The sequence below is a fragment of the Alosa sapidissima genome, chromosome 10, assembly GCF_018492685.1.
Source record: "Alosa sapidissima isolate fAloSap1 chromosome 10, fAloSap1.pri, whole genome shotgun sequence".
Lineage (NCBI taxonomy): Eukaryota > Metazoa > Chordata > Actinopteri > Clupeiformes > Clupeidae > Alosa > Alosa sapidissima.
The window spans coordinates 3,006,618-3,025,947 of record NC_055966.1 but is presented as its reverse complement, the minus strand read 5'-3'; the positions used below and the strand labels follow the sequence as shown (position 1 = coordinate 3,025,947).

General features: G+C 40.7%; 2 protein-coding genes across 11 annotated transcripts in view; one reads left to right on the top strand and one right to left on the bottom strand.

The window, feature by feature from the left end:
- The window catches only part of lypc (ly6 domain containing, pigment cell), a 161,874-nt gene that overhangs the window by 85,987 nt on the left and 56,557 nt on the right, over nucleotides 1–19,330 (bottom strand). The window contains exon 2 of the mRNA XM_042107543.1: nucleotides 15,047–15,057. The gene's annotated coding sequence lies outside the window, so the exon portion shown is untranslated. The remainder of the gene's footprint in view (nucleotides 1–15,046; nucleotides 15,058–19,330) is intronic.
- Nucleotides 1–19,330, top strand: part of msh5 (mutS homolog 5) — a 115,128-nt gene that overhangs the window by 62,496 nt on the left and 33,302 nt on the right. For 8 of the 10 annotated variants that reach the window (XR_006034698.1, XM_042107490.1, XM_042107493.1 and 5 more), the window contains 9 exons: nucleotides 401–436; nucleotides 574–656; nucleotides 9,052–9,097; nucleotides 9,534–9,672; nucleotides 9,841–9,903; nucleotides 10,050–10,178; nucleotides 14,862–14,934; nucleotides 16,216–16,325; nucleotides 16,470–16,550. Coding sequence is in view for 9 of the 10 variants with exons in the window: in XM_042107490.1 (XP_041963424.1) it covers nucleotides 401–436; nucleotides 574–656; nucleotides 9,052–9,097; nucleotides 9,534–9,672; nucleotides 9,841–9,903; nucleotides 10,050–10,178; nucleotides 14,862–14,934; nucleotides 16,216–16,325; nucleotides 16,470–16,550 (760 nt within the window). In the remaining variant the exon portion in view is untranslated. The remainder of the gene's footprint in view (nucleotides 1–400; nucleotides 437–573; nucleotides 657–9,051; nucleotides 9,098–9,533; nucleotides 9,673–9,840; nucleotides 9,904–10,049; nucleotides 10,179–14,861; nucleotides 14,935–16,215; nucleotides 16,326–16,469; nucleotides 16,551–19,330) is intronic. The other 2 variants (XM_042107491.1, XM_042107496.1) reach the window with 2 other exon arrangements.

The window sequence follows — 19,330 nt, the reverse complement described above, 5'->3', positions numbered from 1 at the left end:
ATATCTGTCAATATAGAGAAACTAGAGAAATCTAAATGTCTAGCTTCTAGCGACAGGCTTGTTGCAAACAAAATCAACTGAAGTTAGCTCAGGTGACATGAAAGACGAGGCACTGTTGCTCATCTATCAATCATTGTACAAAGCCCGCCCAAACAATTTGATTGGTGCAATCGGTTTGAACTGCTCTGGTTCGGAAATAGTTGCTTCACAATGGAATAAGTCTAGACCGATTTTCCAGACCTCAACTTTTTTGGGCGGTGTTAAATTCGGGCTGGCTTCCAGGCTAGGTGACAATAACAGCATGGAACAAACGACAACCAGTCAGTACCTAAATGTTTTGCACAGTAATGAATACAGTATGGTTTGTTACCTGTTCATTAAGAAAGTCTCTTTTTCTCAGAAATGACATGGTCTACATCGATAGAGATACATATAGGTAAGTTCTTTTATGATTGCTACTTGTGCTATTACACCATTCCACTTTCCAGCTCTTAAACTAACCACTCTTACTGTACATTCATATATATATATATATATATATATATATATCATTCATTTGTGTATTTGTGTCAGTGTTCTTCAGATCTTCAAATCAGAGTTGCATCCATCAGTGTATAAACTCCAGTCGGGTGAGAAAGAAGGACTCAGTCTCTTTGGTAAATCTCATAGTGTTAGATAATATTTTTTTAATAGAACATGTTAACATAGACATTTAATGAACTTATCAATAATGGAATGGTTGTTAAAAAAATGGAACAGGTGACATTTTCTTCTTCAACTTCAGCTGCAGTATCTAACTATAATGCTTCCCAGTGTGGGACATTCATTTCACACACTACTAAATCAGTGTTAATTTTGTTGACTAAGACTATGACTGACATTTTCACAACAGTTAGGTTGTTTACATTATATGCACAGACTTAGTTACACGGCTGTGACTGATTTCAACTGTCTTCGCTCATTAATCGCATTTCATAGTGACATCTGGCTATCGTGACTGAAAAAAAGACGTGTGATGGGTCTTGGGTCTGTTATTCACCTACTCTGATTCTGAAGGAGAATATCTGCCTTTTGGAGAATACAATCGATCGTCTATTGACAGTGATAGTCACGATACCATGCTTATTTCGAACCTCTGCCCAACAAAGCTGGAGGTGCCAGTGGTAATAGTGATGATGGTGTCCGTAATGGAAGTGGTACTATGAACTAGCTGATCATTGCTTTGTCTTACTTAAAGCTGCCTTCAAGTTCACAAACATGACACCTCAGTGCTACTTTTAAAAGTTGTGCAAATACGAATTGCTTTATGGAAGCGCTGCTGCACTGCTCGCGCACCCTCCCTCACAATGATGATGCGCACACAACTTGCTTTGAGTGAAGTGCGCTCGCGAGTTATGCATCTTCTGTAATTAATACTAGATGTTCTTGTTCACATTGAAAACAGTGGCAGTCCTAGCTTGTATAACACCCTGAAATCTTTTTGGAGGCAATTTGTAGTGTGAATGACTTCAGACTAGTCATTAGTTAGTTGTGCACTGTTTCCCGCTCTCCCGCTCAGTATTAAAGGAGAATTCCGGTGTGATATTGACCTAAAGTGCATTGAAACATGATACCGAGTGTGAACGTATGTCTCATAGCCCATCTCGGCTTGTCCCCTGCACTCCAAAATCTGGCGCTAGTTAGCCGATGCTACCAACAGCTTTTTCAATAGTGGTGCTTCGGCATCGGGCTAGCCATGCAAATAAATCACTGTTTTACACCCATTTACGAGGCTCAATGTATCTCCACACTTCATTGGTAGACTTCCGAGGGCCCTGACATTTAAAACGAGACATTGAGAACTTTGAAAAAGCACTGGTAGTTTACTTACAAGACGATTTATACAGACAGTACCTTCACAAAGTTTAGCGTTTGCAGCCATCTTGAATTTAGTCACGATAAGTCAAGCAACGAGTAAGAATGAACAGGTATGATAAGGGATCAGATTCCAAAAATAATTCAGTGGAAATGCATGGATTCCAGTTTCTTCCAGTAGCAGCAACTGGAATCCATGCATTTCCACTGAATTATTTTTGGTTATGAGGTGGATATTGATGAGGGCGAAGGTGATGGGATACAGAGGGTCCCAGTTAAAAATTGACACTTCATTCACGATCATGGTGAATGGTGAAATGTAAGTACAACTGCAGCCGCTTGGGGGCAGCATAGTCCGCTGTGGAGTTCCACGGTCGAACCAGACGGCGCATTCGACAGCAAGGGCTGTGATTGGCCGAGTTTTCAGTGCGTTTCTCTGTGTTTTTAGCAGCCCCTGCAACATGCTAGTCCACTGTAGCCTAAGCCTTGTACATAATGTTAAACATAGTTTTGGATTCAGTGGCAAGATTTCTTGATTGTACAGTGTCTGTCTCTCAGTAATGTTTTAAAATGAGAGCTTCGTCAGCTGGCAGTAGGCTACTTTGTCGGTAGTCATGAGAAGTTCGCTTGCTAACAGAACATAAATATGCTGCCCAGAAACCTTGTGAATAGTTCTGATTTTTTTTACTACACTAACGAGGTTGAAATATAGACTTTGCCTACAGCATCTCCTTAACAGTAATGTTAACAAAATGACAGCATTCATATGACAAAGAAAAACGAATTTGGTCACTCAAGACTGTGCCACAGCAACCAGTGTAGGCTACAGTCCTACCCAATAGGCCTACTCGAAGCAGATAGCGTTGTCTGACGGTCGAGTGGGTTAATGCACGTATTTCCAGAACAGGTCTGCAACTTTCAGGTAGTTCTGAGTTCGAATCTAGGCAGGAGCAGAGCCATATAAAGGCCTAGGCCTATTGTTATAATTTTTTGCAAGGTGTTGCTCCTGGCAATACTTGTTTATAATACGTTTGGTGATTAATTGATAGCTGTTTTTGGGACACGTTAAACGTTCTTTATAATGAGCGCATCCGGGGAGTAAAACGACTGTTACGCGCTGTTACAACTGTAGGCTACAATGATTGCAATACAAAAATATGCGCGTGTTAGTTTAGTTAGTTTTGTGATGTTTTGCACTTTTGCCTCATGTGTTTTCAGGTTTGAGGGCTTTTTTGGCAAGATTGACCTTGGTTAGACTCTGCATATGTTATTTCTCCGTATGGAAAATAAAGTCAATTTTCGACACACGTCTGTTATTAGTTAAATAACAAGTGTTGCTTGTTAAAACATGTGACTAGTGAAACTCAAATGATTTTAGAAATATTTAGCCAAAGCCAAAAAGAGAAGGAGAGACGCCGGTGCAGCTCAGATGTCTTCTTAATTTTCTTTATTCTTTAGTAAAAGGTGCAGAACATTATTAAACTTTGACTAACGTTTCGATGTTCGTTAGTCAAAAACATCGACACATCGAAATGTTAGTCAAAGTTTAATAATGTTCTGCAGCTTTTACTGAAGAATAAAGAAAATTAAGAAGACATCTGAGCTGCACCGGCGTCTCTCCTCTCTAAAATATCTGTCCTGGCCTGGTTGCAACGGATTGTGGCCAAACGACAGAAGCGCGGAGAACCCTCCTTTGTCTTCCAAAAAGTGTTACTTTGTGCCCCGCGCTCCCCCACTGCTTGTGAAAGAAGGGGATGGGGGAGGGGGGCTTAACGTGAAAAAGCTTAATGTCACAAAACGGAAACGAGTCGTTTTAGGCTACAGGCCTTCATAATGGTAGGCTACAGGAAGTGGGGGGAGGGTATGGGATGACCAGAGCCGTCATCTATCGTCTTTCCAGGCACACAGCTCGTTATAAAGCCTATCGACTGCCTTAACAGATAGGCTTTGCTCTTGGGTTTGGCCTTACAGCGAACTCAATGCTCTTGTTGCTTGCAGTTTGTTAAATAAAGCGATGCAGATTACATTATTTATTTCTGATTAATTGCGTCTTTTGATGTATGTTGCAACATTTGCTTGTTAGGCTGGGCTACTGTCAATGTCCTGTACAGGTCAATGTTCAACAATTGCTGGTGTAGGCCTAGGCTATTAATCAATTAGGGACTGTTCGTTATTTATTTAATTAAGGGGCTACCGGAGGAGTTTTGGGAGCGTTAGTCAAAAAAGACGTGACCCTCCCTCGCCAGCAAGAATTGTTTCTATGACCCTCCAAAGTGATTGAGAAAAAACGCATGATCCTCCCCAGTCCCAACAATGTATTGATGCCTTAGGCTACTGGGTCAATTTGGGAGCTTGCATGCTACGACTCCTTCCTTGAAATGCCTTGAAAAGGCTGTCGTTTGCACAATTTCACAAATAATCACCGGGACCGAAACAAACCTGTCAACTTTTCCCGGGTTTATCGCGTATTTTAACTTTTTCCTCGCTGTCTTAGGAGGAGCTGCAGGGCCGTCGCAAGGGGATGCGAGGCCCTGTGCCAACTTGACAGATGCAAGGCCCTTTTCACTTACGTGCATGAAATCATGCGATAGCTTACTTTACACATAGCCAAGGCTACCGTCGGTGTATTTTAATAGTAGCCTAGTCTAATAAGCTACACCAGCTTGCCTTTAAGAGGGGAAATTCAATTGTATAGCCTATAACATTAGCTGAGTCACATATTTGGCCATATGGTGTTTATCATAGGCTACATCACGAAACCAAATAGTGTAACAAAGGCGAACACTTTAACAGGGGGAATTCATTGGGCATGAATCATTGTGCTGAACGGTATTTGTCAATGAGCAGAAACACACACGACATTCAAACTATTGATAAGATGTACTGGTCTGTATCTATAGGCTAACATTGGACAAATAAATGACACTGACTCGCCATATCCTGACTCAGGAAAAAAAAAAAAATTCTTGCTTTGCCGCAAACTCAGCAATGAAATCATAGGCCAGTTTGCAGGTAGCCTAACGTCTTTTTCATAGAAGGGAGAGCCCAGTCTCTCCTGTGACATGGAGGTGCGCAAATATTTTTTAATAGCCTGTTCAACTTCGAAAAGCTTCGTTCACCCGATGCCAGTCACTGATCGCAATTTTAAAGTTCGGAAAGCTTCATCTTTTTAAGTTTTAAGTGCAGTGGCCCATATCTGCCCCCTTTGGAATTATATCTCGAGCCTATTATAAGGTCCAGTGCGTTATGTCCTGGGATTCAGATGTGCTCAAAAAGAAAAGAAAAAACACTTTTTTATAGATGGTTATGAGGAGCAATGTGAGAGAGAAATTTGATGATCATTGATCGTTGTTTTGGGACGTTAAGCCTTTTCCATAGGCGTCAGTGAAGGAGATTGAAGAATGACCATTTTTTTTTATACGAAAATATTTCTTAACTACAAAAACTCAGTGTCTAAAAACTCAGTGTCATTCAGACTCAACCCTCTTGTTGTTTTATTATCTTTTTCGTTGTCGTTTGAACGTTGGCAAGCAGGCATGTTGCGGTTGCAATTTAAGTGAAATTTCTACAGTAGGCCTACAACATGCTGTTAGGCTGGGCTACTGTCAATGTACTTGTACAGGTAAATGTTCAACAATTGCTGGTGTACAGGTTATATAATCAATTAGCTAAATCATTTGTCCAGCTGTTTAAACATTTTTTCGTGCTACATTCAAACGCAAAAGGTGCTTTGATATATTTTTCGTTTGAACGTCGGCAAGCAGTCATGCTTTGGTTGCAATGAATGAGGATAATTGCTTTTTTTTTTGCATTATTTTGAATATGACTCGCTCCAGTCTCAACAGCACGTACTTTTCCCACACGCTTAGTTCTAACACACATAGGCCTATCCCCTCTCGCTTTCTCTCTCTCCATCCCTGCACACGGTGCTTTCTTAAAGGAGCTGCACCATTTTACAACAATTGCATCTACATTTTCATATTAGAATGTTTTGTCAAGTGTAAGCTTAAACTACCGTGATCAATTGAAGTTCCCGTGCCCCCGCTGCGTCATGGAAGCAGTAAGTCAGTCGCATCAAAAATAGTAGTGGCACCCAAGTGACACCTTGTGGTTGTTTGTGTCAACTGCAGTTTGTGCCATTTCTGCTGAGAAAATGGGGATCGTGATTCATGAAGGAACCCGTCCAAACTTAACGGGGACCCACTGTAAGTGTTCGAGATGGAGATGTCTTTCTCTGCAGACGTAACGGTGGTGGCACATTTAAGTGCTGATAGCACAGGCTATGTGTCCTCCATGAGCTGCCAGTACTCATCCTTTAACTCCAGGATCCTGGCATCTTGAAGCTTGGTCACGGTTCGGTCCGACAGCACAGCAGCAACAGCCCACCGCTGCTCCACCAGCCGATCAAACATCTCGCACACGGAGTTCCACCATGTTTTACACGACTGGATAAGCAGGTGACTTGCAAGGCCATTTGCTCCTGTTTCTTTTGCAGCGCTTTGGTTGCTGCAGTGCTGTGATTAAAGTGGCTAACGAGTTTACTAGCTGCTGATATTACCCGATATAGATACAGTGCAAATCCATCATTTATGGCCAACTGGAGGGTGTGTGCAAACCAGAGCACTCTGGTGGGACAGTTGGCAGCAACAACAATGGCCGCGTTGTCATGAACGCATGCAATAACTCGGTCTTCAAGTCTCTACAGCTCCATTTATTTTCTCAGCGAGGTGGTCAGCTGTATGCTGGCCTGGCAGACTTTCTGTGTGCAGGACCGCTGAGTTCATTTGCCGGGCATCATGATGTAATGGCAAGTGATGGTGATGTAACTCTCAGCTGTTACAGCGGTCCAGCAGTCTGTCGTAAGAGCAACTCTCTCAGCTGTGCTCAATTCCTTTAACAGCTCCTGCTTCCGTTCTTCGTAGTGAGTTTCTACCAGTCTGCGAAGTCACAGAGTCTGGTATCCAGGCTAGTGATATGCTGGTTCCAATAAATGCATCAGGTCTCGAAAACCTTGATCCTCAACAATACTTAAGGGCAGCATATCCATCTCAATGAACTTGCAGAACCCTTGGGTAATTTTCTCTGCTCGTTGTGCATCGCAGCTCCTCTGTGCAAACGCAGAGGTGATGCTAGGTTGAGACAGTGCTGGATGCACCGTCACCGACATTGACCAGGGTCGGATGCACTTTGTTTAACTCATTGAGTGCCAAAAACGTAATATTACGTTTTTCCTTCCCATGCGTTTAGTACCAAAAACGTAATATTACGTTTTTAGCTTTTTTTTAAAAAATAATTACGAAACTAGACACTCTAACACACATTATATGTGATTTTGGGAACTCTGTGATGAATGGAAATTAAATATATGACGATCGAAAACTCATGAAAACGCACAATCTGGACATTTTATCTGGACATTTTATCATAACTCGGTTGCCGCTTTGGGTCGAATCAGTGACGTATGCACGTCAGGTCAAAACCAGGCCATTTTCGTGGGTCTATCACTAGGTGGCAGTCTCGCCAGGTCTCGCTGATCACTTCCCGGAAAGTTTACAGGCAACACTTCATATTTCATGAAAGACGTTATATCTCCATTTCTCCATATCTCCAAAAACAGTGATTTTGATTAAAACTAGCCACTGTTTAGCTTGGGATTTCTCAGGAACAGAGGCGTGTAGAAATACACTATTTGCACCCACTGAGAGCTTAAAGTTTCACCTTTTAAACGAGCCATTGTAATTGTTCATAGCTATAACACAGAATATGCTGTGGCTGTACAAAAATCATCAACAATGGTCTAGATTGCTGGCACTCTAGGACAAAGCTTCCGAAAACAGCTTGGCATTCAATGAGTTAAGTGGTACATCATTTGAGTAGTGGCCGTGTTGAACTTATACACGGCACTGCAGTGTTTGCAGTGAACTAATTCGTACAGAGCACACCTATCCGTAACAAGACCTCTGTAGGAGTGTTTGAATGAAGTCAAATGGTTCAGTGGTTTAAATCGCATTAAATCTCGATTTTGGAAGAAGAAGAAGAAGAAGAAGCACAGCTATAACAGTCATTGAATTTACATGTAATGCAACAAAGGGTCCAGGGCTAAAACACAAAGGCATTGGTAGTCCCATGAGCAAGTCCTCCATTACAGCTCCTTAATGGCTTTACATAGCTAGTCTGTAGCTACCAGGTGAAAGAAGCAAGCTGGTGCCCCCTTGTGGATGAGGTGTGTTTGTGAAAGTAACTGAGTGCAAGTCACAGGCAGCACGTCGTAACACTTTGCTTATCAGCATAACCATGATTTGTATAGGTGTTGCTCGTAGTGCCGCTTGAAAAGTCGAACTGTAATAGCAATTCTGTTCGGCTACACATTACGTCAGCCTAAAGAAAATAAATGAGAAGCACCACAGTCAACAGTCTGTAACAGACCCTCAGGGCGACAAGGCTTACCTTGTCTCACTGAAAGGATATTCTCAGAGAGCTACCGTCAGGTGTCTCACTGGAAGATCTCATATGGTTTCCATCCCTTTGGGTTCGTTGAATTTGCGATCCAACTGCGCAAACTTTAAGTTGGATTTATCATAAATTGATAAATAATCTGGCAGGGTGGAAAATGCAAATTTTGTTACTGTCATTCTGGTTTGTTTCAAAGTCAAAGTCAAAGTCAAAGTCTGCTTTATTGTCAATTTCTTCACATGCCAAGACATACAGATTGAAATTACTATTTCTCACTATAGGTGGAGACAAGACATATTTTACCAATTAAGTCCACAGACAAACATTCAAGTAAACAATAAAAAGTAAATAAGAAGGCACATACAATGAAGAAATAAGAGCAGCAAAATTGGGTTGAAATTGTGCAATTGTGCATAGACAGTCAATATAATGCAAAGTCAGGCCAATAAATGGCTGAGGTAGTTCTGTTTGACCTATGTAAGCAAGTGACATAGTGGTGCAAGTTATGTAAGAGCAGCAGAAGTGTGTTGTGTTTTCAGGACAACAGGACAACAAAAAAGTTGCAAAGTGTACAAGTGGAGTAGTGCAAGGCAGCCATTGTGGGTCCAAAGTCCAGGATGTTATGTAGCTGAGGGTGGAGGGGGGAAAGGGGGGAGAGAGTTCAGCATCCTAACAGCCTGGTGTATGAAGCTGTTGGTGAGTCTGGTGGTGCGGTTTAAATCTATGTTTACTTTTGTTTTTCAGGAATTCTGAATCGCTGTAAATCTAAGTTTGGTTCAAAATTGCTACGGTAACTATCACTTCATCAAACATCTCTGGTTCAATTGATGAAGTCTTGAACACCCTTTGTGTTGTTTTTTGTGGTGTTTGTATTGGTATTTCAGAAGCACTGCATTTTGTAAAATGATCTGATCTATACAATAATAGTTGTTTTAAATATTTGCATTGTTATATACAGGGATGACATTTTTTTCTGTAGAGACTTTTTATAGCAATGTATGTCAGAACAGTAAAGCTCAATTTGAAGTAAATGACATGGGTCATATGCCATGGTGAAGGGTTCTATTTTTGGCTCTAAATAGTAATCAATATTTTTAACAGACTTTCCATTTCAACCAGACATGTAGCGTAGATAACTTTAAAAAATGAATTTTATTCAGTCTCTTTGCTGTGTGTCTTTTATCACACACGTCAATCTTAATCAGTCTTTTTCTTTTGCCTCTTAGAAAGTGGTTCTTGCAGCCCACACGTGATATTACTGTTTTACATCGAAGGCAAGAGGTTGTGCAATTCTTCACAACTCCTCGTAACTTAGACACATTCAGGATTCTGCAGAGCTGTCTGCGCAACATTCGGAGCATTCCAGTAGGACATCACACAACCCCTGAATATATAATGTCATGTATACTCATAGACACTAAGCAAGCATGTAAATTCAGTATACAACACAAAACAACATATTTACATATAGAAATGCCCTGTTCTTCCCTATTTGTAGCTGGTAAAGTGGTCATCCTTTATGTTTCTATTCAGACACTACTGCATAGAATGGCTCTTTCACATACAAAAGTTAATGACTGGCAGTCACTCTACAAGGTATGTTTCAGCCTTATGAATTACACACCTCTGATAGCACTCAAATGCATTATGTTTGTAATTTGGCTATGTGATATGTTTAGATATGTTTTGTCATGTGTACAGTGGTATATTGAGCATAATATGTATGTGTCTCTCCTCTACAGACGGTATACAGTGCTGTTTGCATCAGAGACACTGTACGCTCATTACCTCAGTCCATCAAACTGTTTCAGGAGATTAGTGCTGACTTCACAGATGATCTGTTCTACATTGCTTCTCTCATCAGCAAAGTGGTTAGGCCATCCAGAGTTTTGCTTGGCTTATGATCTGAGTAGCTTTTCGTAACTAACAGCTAGTCAGCCTACAGTGGGCATCGCTTTCAAATGACCACTTCAGTCGCGCATTACGAGGCGTGAAGCTGCGTGAAGCTTTAGTACCACTTTCAGCCACTGTGCGTCGTTCTGCTACTGTACATCGTTCTGCTACTGTACATCGCTCTGCCTGCCGCCCCTTCTGTAAAAGCAGGAGGCTACCATTAAACATAATTGTTGCCGAGAGTAATCCCAGCCTAATTTGCTGTCTACATTATTGTCAGTGTTGGGGGTAACACAACTACAGAATTAATCTGTAGCCTTGAGTAGGCTTCTGCAGAAAACAATGTTGTTGCCGATTTAATACTATCTGGCGACGTTTTTAACAGGCTACGCAATAGAGGCTTAGACAACTATGGCCCACGTTTTGGTTTCGTAAATTAATTTGCCCTACTTCTTGACTGCAATGTAGTCAATTGACTGCTTGACATGTTATTTTTATTTTTCTGTACAATAAACAAATACATCTGCTTTATGCCGCAGAATTACATTCATATTTGGCTGACTTCTGCAGACGCGCAAAAAAACACTGCCACTTCCCTTCCCATATTCCACTGATCACACATCAGACATAAGTCTGGACATAAGTATATAAGTATATATACTTTTTTGATCCCGTGAGGGAAATTTGGTCTCTGCATTTAACCCAATCGGTGAATTAGTGAAACACAAACAGCACACAGTGAACACACACAGTGAGGTGAAGCACACACTAATCCCGGCGCAGTGAGCTGCCTGCTACAACGGCGGCGCTCGGGGAGAAGTGAGGGGTGCCTTGCTCAATGGCACTTCAGCCGTGGCCCACTGGTCGGGGCTCGAACCGGCAACCCTCCGGTTACAAGTCCAGAGTGCTAACCAGTGGGCCACGGCTGCCCTATAATGCCCACGGCTGCCCTACATCAGGGGTGCATTTCCCAAAAGCTAACTACGCTTAACCCAAATTCGAACTCTTGGACAGGGGACTGATAACTGCTGCGTAATGGCGGCTGCCATCAGCACTGCGCCACAGAATTTACGGCGTGGGTGAATAGGGGATAAATAACAATAGAGTACACAACTGTTTCACCAGCACATTTAAATGACTTGACTAAAACCGTGCGTAACTGGAGGTACACCTGTTATCTGAGCAGTCTGTATGTCCTCATTTTGCGAATGCAAGGACGATGAGTCTGTTGCATTTCGTTAGATGTCCGAGTCACGCATAATGTTTGAAAACCACTGGCTCGTAATAACAATAATTTAACACACGACAGTTGGATACTTCATCATGTTCCCATGCCTACATTTTGGTGAGTAGCATAGAGATCGTTAAAACAATAAAGTATGGCTCTCCGTTTGGGACATCGAAAACTTATATTTTTAATAGTGTAGACTACCATCGGAGATGCTGAATTGCAAAGGCCTCGGGATAACACGTTATCTCCACTATCATCAGTCAATGCCCCCTTGATCAAAGTGGGGAATGAAAGAAAAAGTTTGAGAACCACTGGCTTAACAAGTTACCTGCAGTCCAGAACACACAGAATATTGCAACAGAAAGTTGCCTTTATAATCAACTACTATTTGTTCCAACAGCATTCAAACAAAGCCTTTATAAAAGTGAAAAAAAAAGAAGTAAAATAAAATACTGTTACTGTAGTAACTGTATCCCAAGCTTCAGCTCCCCACGTCTGTGACAGGCAGACGACACCGCTAAATTCTCAGCTTGTTTATACCCCACACTGAATGCGTAAGACCGCTAGGCCCATCACTGTGGGGTGCGGTAGCCTACTCTCTGGGATTTAAGTCAAGCAATATAACCATACAAATTTTTTATAATTTCGGCTTTGTCTGAACTGGCCATTGAAGGCTACATAAAAAATAAACAAGTAGGCCTATCCCCTATTCAATGATATCGGCAAATGTTTGTTTTCCAAGTAAGAATTTCACTTCACCATGCACCTTCGACAATGAATAGCTCATTAAACTTATGTTACTGTTGAACGTAGGCCTAACTAGTATCATTACAAACATTATTCTGTGTCCCATTGTGTCATGTAAGGTCGTTGCAAAATCTAGAGAAATGTATGAGGTGGTCAGCGGGGGACAATTGAGACACACATCGGATTGTGTTATTACTTGAACATTACACACTATCCACAGCTGTGGTATCAGGGGCAGGAGGAGGAGCAGAAGGCCTGCCTCGAATGCAGGCTTGCCCAAAATAAAGGCCTGTGGTTTGCGCAGCCTACAGTAAGTAGGTTAAATAACAGACCCGCCACAATGTGCGGTATGATGATTTTTTACAAGCAAGATATTTTTGGTGCCCTATGCATGTTCTTAAATAACAATGATCATCAGTAGCCTAATATTCGACCATTATTTTGTGTAAATGGGTTAGACACCAGGGGACATATTCACAAAGCCTTTTATCTTACCACTAGGAGTAGGCTACTCCTAAATAGCAATAAAAGATTTTAGCTAGGAGTTTCTCTTATTAAGTTATTCACAAAGCCTTTCCGACCTACTCTTAGTAAGGAAAAATTACAACTCCTGAACAGATTCTGGAGCTGAGCACTCTAGAATCTTTGACTAAGAGTGAGTGAGTCTTCGTTGCTATGGATGACGTTATTACTCATGCACAAGCTTGACTGAAGTGACCACCTTGATTGGCTGATGATTGTAACACGGGAATGATTCCAAACACCTCCCTTACGATGAGTGGCAGGTGACAGGTCTGAGAATGTGTGCGCTACACAAGGACGGAAAATGATGAATAACTGAATAAAAAGGCCTAGCCTAAATGAATCAAGAGTAAGGCAAAACAAATAGCCTAGTAGCCTAATGAAACATACGGATTGATGTAGTATCTTTGTAACATTATTAAATTAATCTGTTACTATGCCTATGCCTAGGCCTACGTTTGGAAAAGAGAACATTTTAATTTGATTCACAATAATGTTACATTTAATTTACATGTTTTTTCAGATGTTTGAGTCAGGATATGGCGAGTCAATGTCATTTATTTGTCCAATGGTAGCCTACAGACCAGTGTCCATAGTGCACAATGTATCAATAGTCATGTGTGTTTCAACTCATTGACCCAATTCATTCCCCCTGTTAAAGTGTTCGCCTTTGTAGTTTGTTTCGTGATAGCCTATGATAAACGGCTTATGGCCAAATATGTGACTCAGCTAATGTTACAGGCTATAAAATTTCCCCTCTTAAAGACAAGCTGGTGTAGCCTTTAGCCTACTATTAAAATGCACCGTCAATAGGCTATCGCATGATTTCATGCAAGAACAGGGTGAAAAGGGCCTCGCACCTGTCAAGTTCACACAGGGCCTTGCACCCCCTTGCGACGGCCCTGCAGCTCCTCCTAAGACGGGGAAAAAAAGTTAAAATACAGTACGTGATGAACCCGGAAAAAGTTGACAGGTAGGCTATGTTTCGGTCCCGGTGATTATTTAGGAAATTGTGCAAATGACAGCCTTTTCAAGGCTTTTTAAGAAAGGAGTGGTAGCATGCAAGCTAAATTGACCCAGTAGCCTACAGAAGGCATCAATAAATTGAAGGGGAGGGTCATGCGTTTTTTCATAATCACTTTGGAGGGTCATAGAAAAATTTCTTGCTGGCGAGGGAGGGTCACATCTTTTTTGACTAATGCTCCCAAAACTCCTCCGGTAGCCCCTTAAATAAATAACGAACAGTCCCTAATGAAGTAAACTTGTGACCATCAAAAATCGTTTATCGCCTGTAACTCCGTGATAAGAGGACGTAACAGGAAGACATTTGGCTGAGCAACGGAGGTTAATATGCTCTATATTTTGTCCAAATGATGTCTGTCTATCATCGTTGCAATCGGAGAAAACCGGAATGTTTAATTTGTCCTGCGTTTCTTCTACGGCTGCAAACGGGATTCACTCGCAGTTAACCAAATATTTCTTTATTAGGGCAGGGCAGGCATATTTCTGGCTATTAAATTATTTCTAAACCAGTCTGCTAAAGTCTGTAGTGAAGTCTGTGTAGGGTTGTCCAGGCTCCATTTCTTTTTACGAGACACCCTGCTCACTTGAGACATCTGCCGGTTGTTTGGGTTGTTGCAGCGTCGTTGCAGCGTCACTGGAAAAATATAAATTAAAGTCGCGTGATACCGCGTGATCCCGCGCGCGGACCGCGAGGGAAGCTGGCCAAGTCGAAGCACTGCCCACTGTACCCAACCATTTTTTTAATCAAAAGTGATTACCAACACTCTACTCAAACAGTGCAATAGAACAGCACCAGATGATGTATCATTATGACATTACATAATATTTTTAAACTAGAAATGCACTTGGAGGGTGCAGACCTCCACCATGACAAAATGCAGTAACTTCCAATGTTAGTGAAAGTGAAACTAAGTTCTTCAAGCTGGCCTGTGAGTCAAAGCCTTTAATGGTTTCGTCCTTGCTTCACCATTCCATCAAGTCGCATGACAATTGGGCTGGCAGTTTTTGCATAATCTTGTAGTAAAGTAATGAGATGAACCACACCAACAACAACCTCTTTGAGGTACAAATGCACTATTTTGAGTGGCCCACATCACTTTATTCTGAGAAACTCTGGACTATCAACTGTTCTGTGCAGGTTGACTTTGAGAGCAGCGTGGCTGAAAACCGCTTTACCATCAAGCCAAATGTCGACCCTGCTGTTGATGAAAGTAAGTAAACACACAAACATAAGACTGGAAGTAACAAAGTAATAAAAGTAAAGAAATGCATAACATACCACATTTTCCAACCCTTACCTGTGTGTGAAAATGGTTTACTAACCAGTTCTTTATCTGGGGAAACAGAAAGAACCAGTTTGAGATTTGACACTGACTTCGACCTTGCACTGTAACCAGGGGCGGCGCCAGCAGTTGAAAACATTCGGGGCTTAGCCCATAGAGTCTAAACGGTCCTCATAATTCCCATTTTGCCTGCCCTTCCTTCTCACTTTTCATAATTGAATCCACCGACTCTAGCCTCATTTGTGCCACCTTGATTGCATATTATGAACACTAATATTTTGACAATTAAAGGATGTAATGACATGTTGCTATCTTGACATTTCTGTTTGCTATAAAAACAAACTATATAGCCTGCTATAGCCACCTAGCAAAGTGTAGTTTTAAATAGCAAGATGCATCATATGGTTCATGTTTAAAGAGAACTAATCATTGAAGACTCACTTAGATAGGCCAGCACTGTTTGGCCAGCTCCAAACTGTAGGCGAGTGAGTGCTGGGCAGGCTGATCACAAACCTGAATTTGTAGCCTAAATGACGAGAACTCGACAACCCCCACTTCCACATTACTCCACCACCTCCTTGTCTTTTCTGTTGCCTTTATGATTTGCCTTGGACTTTTTTAGACCAAATAGGACCTGAACCCTGGAACTGACTGACTCTCTCTCACTCTCGCTCTAAGTAGCGTACAGTATATGTATATGTTCCAAATTATGTTTTATGGTAACGTTCAAGTTGGCGCTGTACCTGTACTCTGCTAAATGACAATAAAGTTAAATCTAAAGTTAGATCTGCTGCATGAAAGAGTGTGAGAGGAAACCTGTGTCCTGCTTTTATGTTTGATAAATAGGTCCATCTCATCTCAAAGTTTCAATGCACGATCGGAATAATGGTTTCATATTTGTTAGTCAACTTTGCAAAATACATTCGGGGCTACACTCAAAACATTCGAGGCTGAAGCCTCGGCAAAATCGGCTGGCGCCGCCCCTGACTGTACTGGGCCATTATTGGGCCATACTGTAGATGTATGATGCATTAGAGCTCAGTTGAAAGGGGCATTACTAAGGGTTTGAATAGTTATGTAAATTAAATATTTTAGTTTGTATAGTTTTTTTTTATTAATTGTGATAGTGGAATACAGTGTAAAAATTAATTGAATCCATTTTAAGATGAACGTAAAACTGAAAACACCAGTGTTCTCTTTTTGCCTCAGAGAAGAGAAGGATGATGGGACTGCCAGATTTTCTGACAGAAGTTGCTCGCACTGAGCTGGAACACCTGGATTCTCGTATTCCCTCCTGTTGTGTTATCTACATACCTTTGGTAGCTTTCCTTGAACCCACTGAACCTGAATATCAAACTTTGGCTCATCTTTTAGATTTGTCCATTTTTTCCATTTAAAGTTGGTGTGTGCAACTGCATTGAACGTGTGTTTATTTGCTCTCCCTAATGTTTTAATTTTTATAGATTGGGTTCCTTCTCTCCATCCCCCGACTGCCCAGCATGGTGCAGAAAGAGGACTTTGAGATTGATGGGCTTGATTTTATGGTTAGATGGTCTTGTTTTGTCTTGTCTTGTCCTGGACTGTGTGGGAGTTGTGACTGTGGAAAATAACTGTTTGCATTATTATTAGGGGTCCAAGCAGCGCAGCTGCGGGACAATTGTTTTTATTGTTATAAAACAGACGAAGTGACAGCAAAATAATAACTTCATATAGCTGGACTTACCCCACGTTTTTGTCTGTTTTTGTGGCAAAGCATGTTTATAATCCAACGCTATTGTGTGTTTCTCTATGGCAAAGCATGTTCATAATCCGGTTTTGAGATCCTAGCAAATTCCTACATGGCATCCAATTCAAGGCTCACATTGCATTCCAATTTGTTCAACAAAGAAACACCTTTTTTGCCTTTACTTTGTTTATGGCAATGCAGTATAACGTTGACAATCATTATGAGTGCATACACACGCAGGCTAACACGCAAACTCGGGTCAAGTCAGGTCAGATCAGTTCGTGTCACAGATATGGAGCGCAGAAAGGTCATTTTTCATCACTAAATAAAAAATGGCATTTATTTCCGTAAATCACACACCACATATTTCTGTAAATTACTCAGCCACAGAGTATCCCTCCATGGCAATTATATTGCCTGATTCAGGACAGTCTGCCCTACACACAAATGAAATGCATGTAGAGCTATGAGCTTGCTGTGGTGAGATACATGACAAAATATAAGAATTTTTATAATACGCTTTTTGTATTTTAATTCTTTAAAAATCAAAAAAAAATCAATGCCAGTACACATGAACTGATGGCAGATAGCCTTGACTCTGCTGAAAAAAACAATATATAATATGTGTGTGTGGCACTTACAATGACCAGAATAAATCCTTATGAATAAAGGTAGTGAAAATGCCCTAAAAACAGCTTAGGGTTCTAAGGGTTAAACTATCCAGCTATTTAACTGTCCAGTCATTCCAACTATATTAAACCTCATCTACCGACTTCAGTCATTCCAACTATATTAAACCTCATCTACCGAGTTCAGTCATTCTAACTATATTAAACCTCATCTACCTAGCAAATAATTTAACCTTTTAAACTATCACCCTATTTAACTGTTCAGTCATTCCATCTAAATTAAACCTCATCTACCTAGTTCAGTCATTCCAACTATATTAAACCTCATCATGTTGGTTGCTAATTACCACATCATCTGTTTTAACAATATATTTCACACAATATGTTTTGCATTTTCATGCACTAGCAATTCCCTGGAATTGCGTTTTCTAGTTACAGTGTATGAAAATGCACTGTACTGTTCTTCCTAGGCTTCTTCTTATTACAGTGCATGAAAATGCACTATATTGTTCTTTCAAGTCTTCTTATTCTTACGATTATTACAGTGCATGAAAATGCACTGTACTGTTCTTCCTAGGCATTTTATGAGAGTGCATGAAAATGCACTCTACTGTTAATCCGATTTATTACAGTGCATGAAAATGCACTGTACTGTTCTTCCTAGGCATTTTATTACAGTGCATGAAAATGCACTGTACTGTTATTCCAAGGCATTTTACAGTGCATGAAAATGCACTGTACTGTTCTTCCTAGGCTTCTTCTTATTAGAGTGCATGAAAATGCACTCTACTGTTATCCGAATTCTTCTTATTACAGTGCATGAAAATGCAGTGCATGAAAAATGCACTGTACTGTTCTTCCTAGGCAACTTCTTCTTCTTATTACAGTGCATGAAAATGCACTGTACTGTTCTTCCTAGGCAACTTCTTATTAGAGTGCATGAAAATGCACTCTATTGTTATCCGAATTATTCTTAATATTATTATAGTGCATGAAAATGCACTGTACTGTTATTCCAAGGCATTTTATTATTATTACAGTGCATGAAAATGCACTGTACTGTTCTTCCTAGGCATTTTATTACAGTGCATGAAAATGCACTGTACTGTTATTCCAAGGCATTTTACAGTGCATGAAAATGTACTGTACTGTTCTTCCTAGGCAACTTCTTCTTATTACAGTGCATGAAAATGCACTGTACTGTTCTTCCTAGGCAACTTCTTATTAGAGTGCATGAAAATGCACTCTATTGTTATCCGAATTATTCTTAATATTATTACAGTGCATGAAAATGCACTGTACTGTTCTTCCTAGGCATTTTATTAGAGTGCATGAAAATGCACTCTACTGTTCTTCCTAGGCTTCTTCTTCTTCTTCTTATTACAGTGCATGGAAATGCACTGTACTGTTCTTCCTAGGCTTCTTCTTATTACAGTGCATGAAAATGCACTGTACTGTTATTCCAAGGCTTTTTACAGTGCATGAAAATGCACTGTACTGTTCTTCCAAGGCATTTTATTACAGTGCATGAAAATGCACTGTACTGTTCTTCCTAGGCTTCTTATTCTTCTGCTTATTACAGTGCATGAAAATGCACTGTACTGTTCTTCCTAGGCTTCTTCTTATTCTTCTTCTTCTTCTAACGCGTTTAATGCAGCTTCAACCGTTTAACGTAGAAACTTCATTCAAACTATGTTACGTAGGTCTTACTTAGGACATGGGTGCTATGTATTTTTCAGCTTTGTAACTTTTATATTTTTTAAACTATTAATTAAAAACTATCAAAATTTCCCCATTGACTTAACATTATGATTATGACATCACAATACGGCCGTTAAGCAATTAGAATCCTATGGCAGGTGTTCGGGCCACCTGGACCAACTGCCAGTCTCAGGCTTTAAGCATACAAACTGGCCCTATTAAGACTACACATCCTGTTCAACTGCTTCCTCTGCCAAAAACTGTTTCA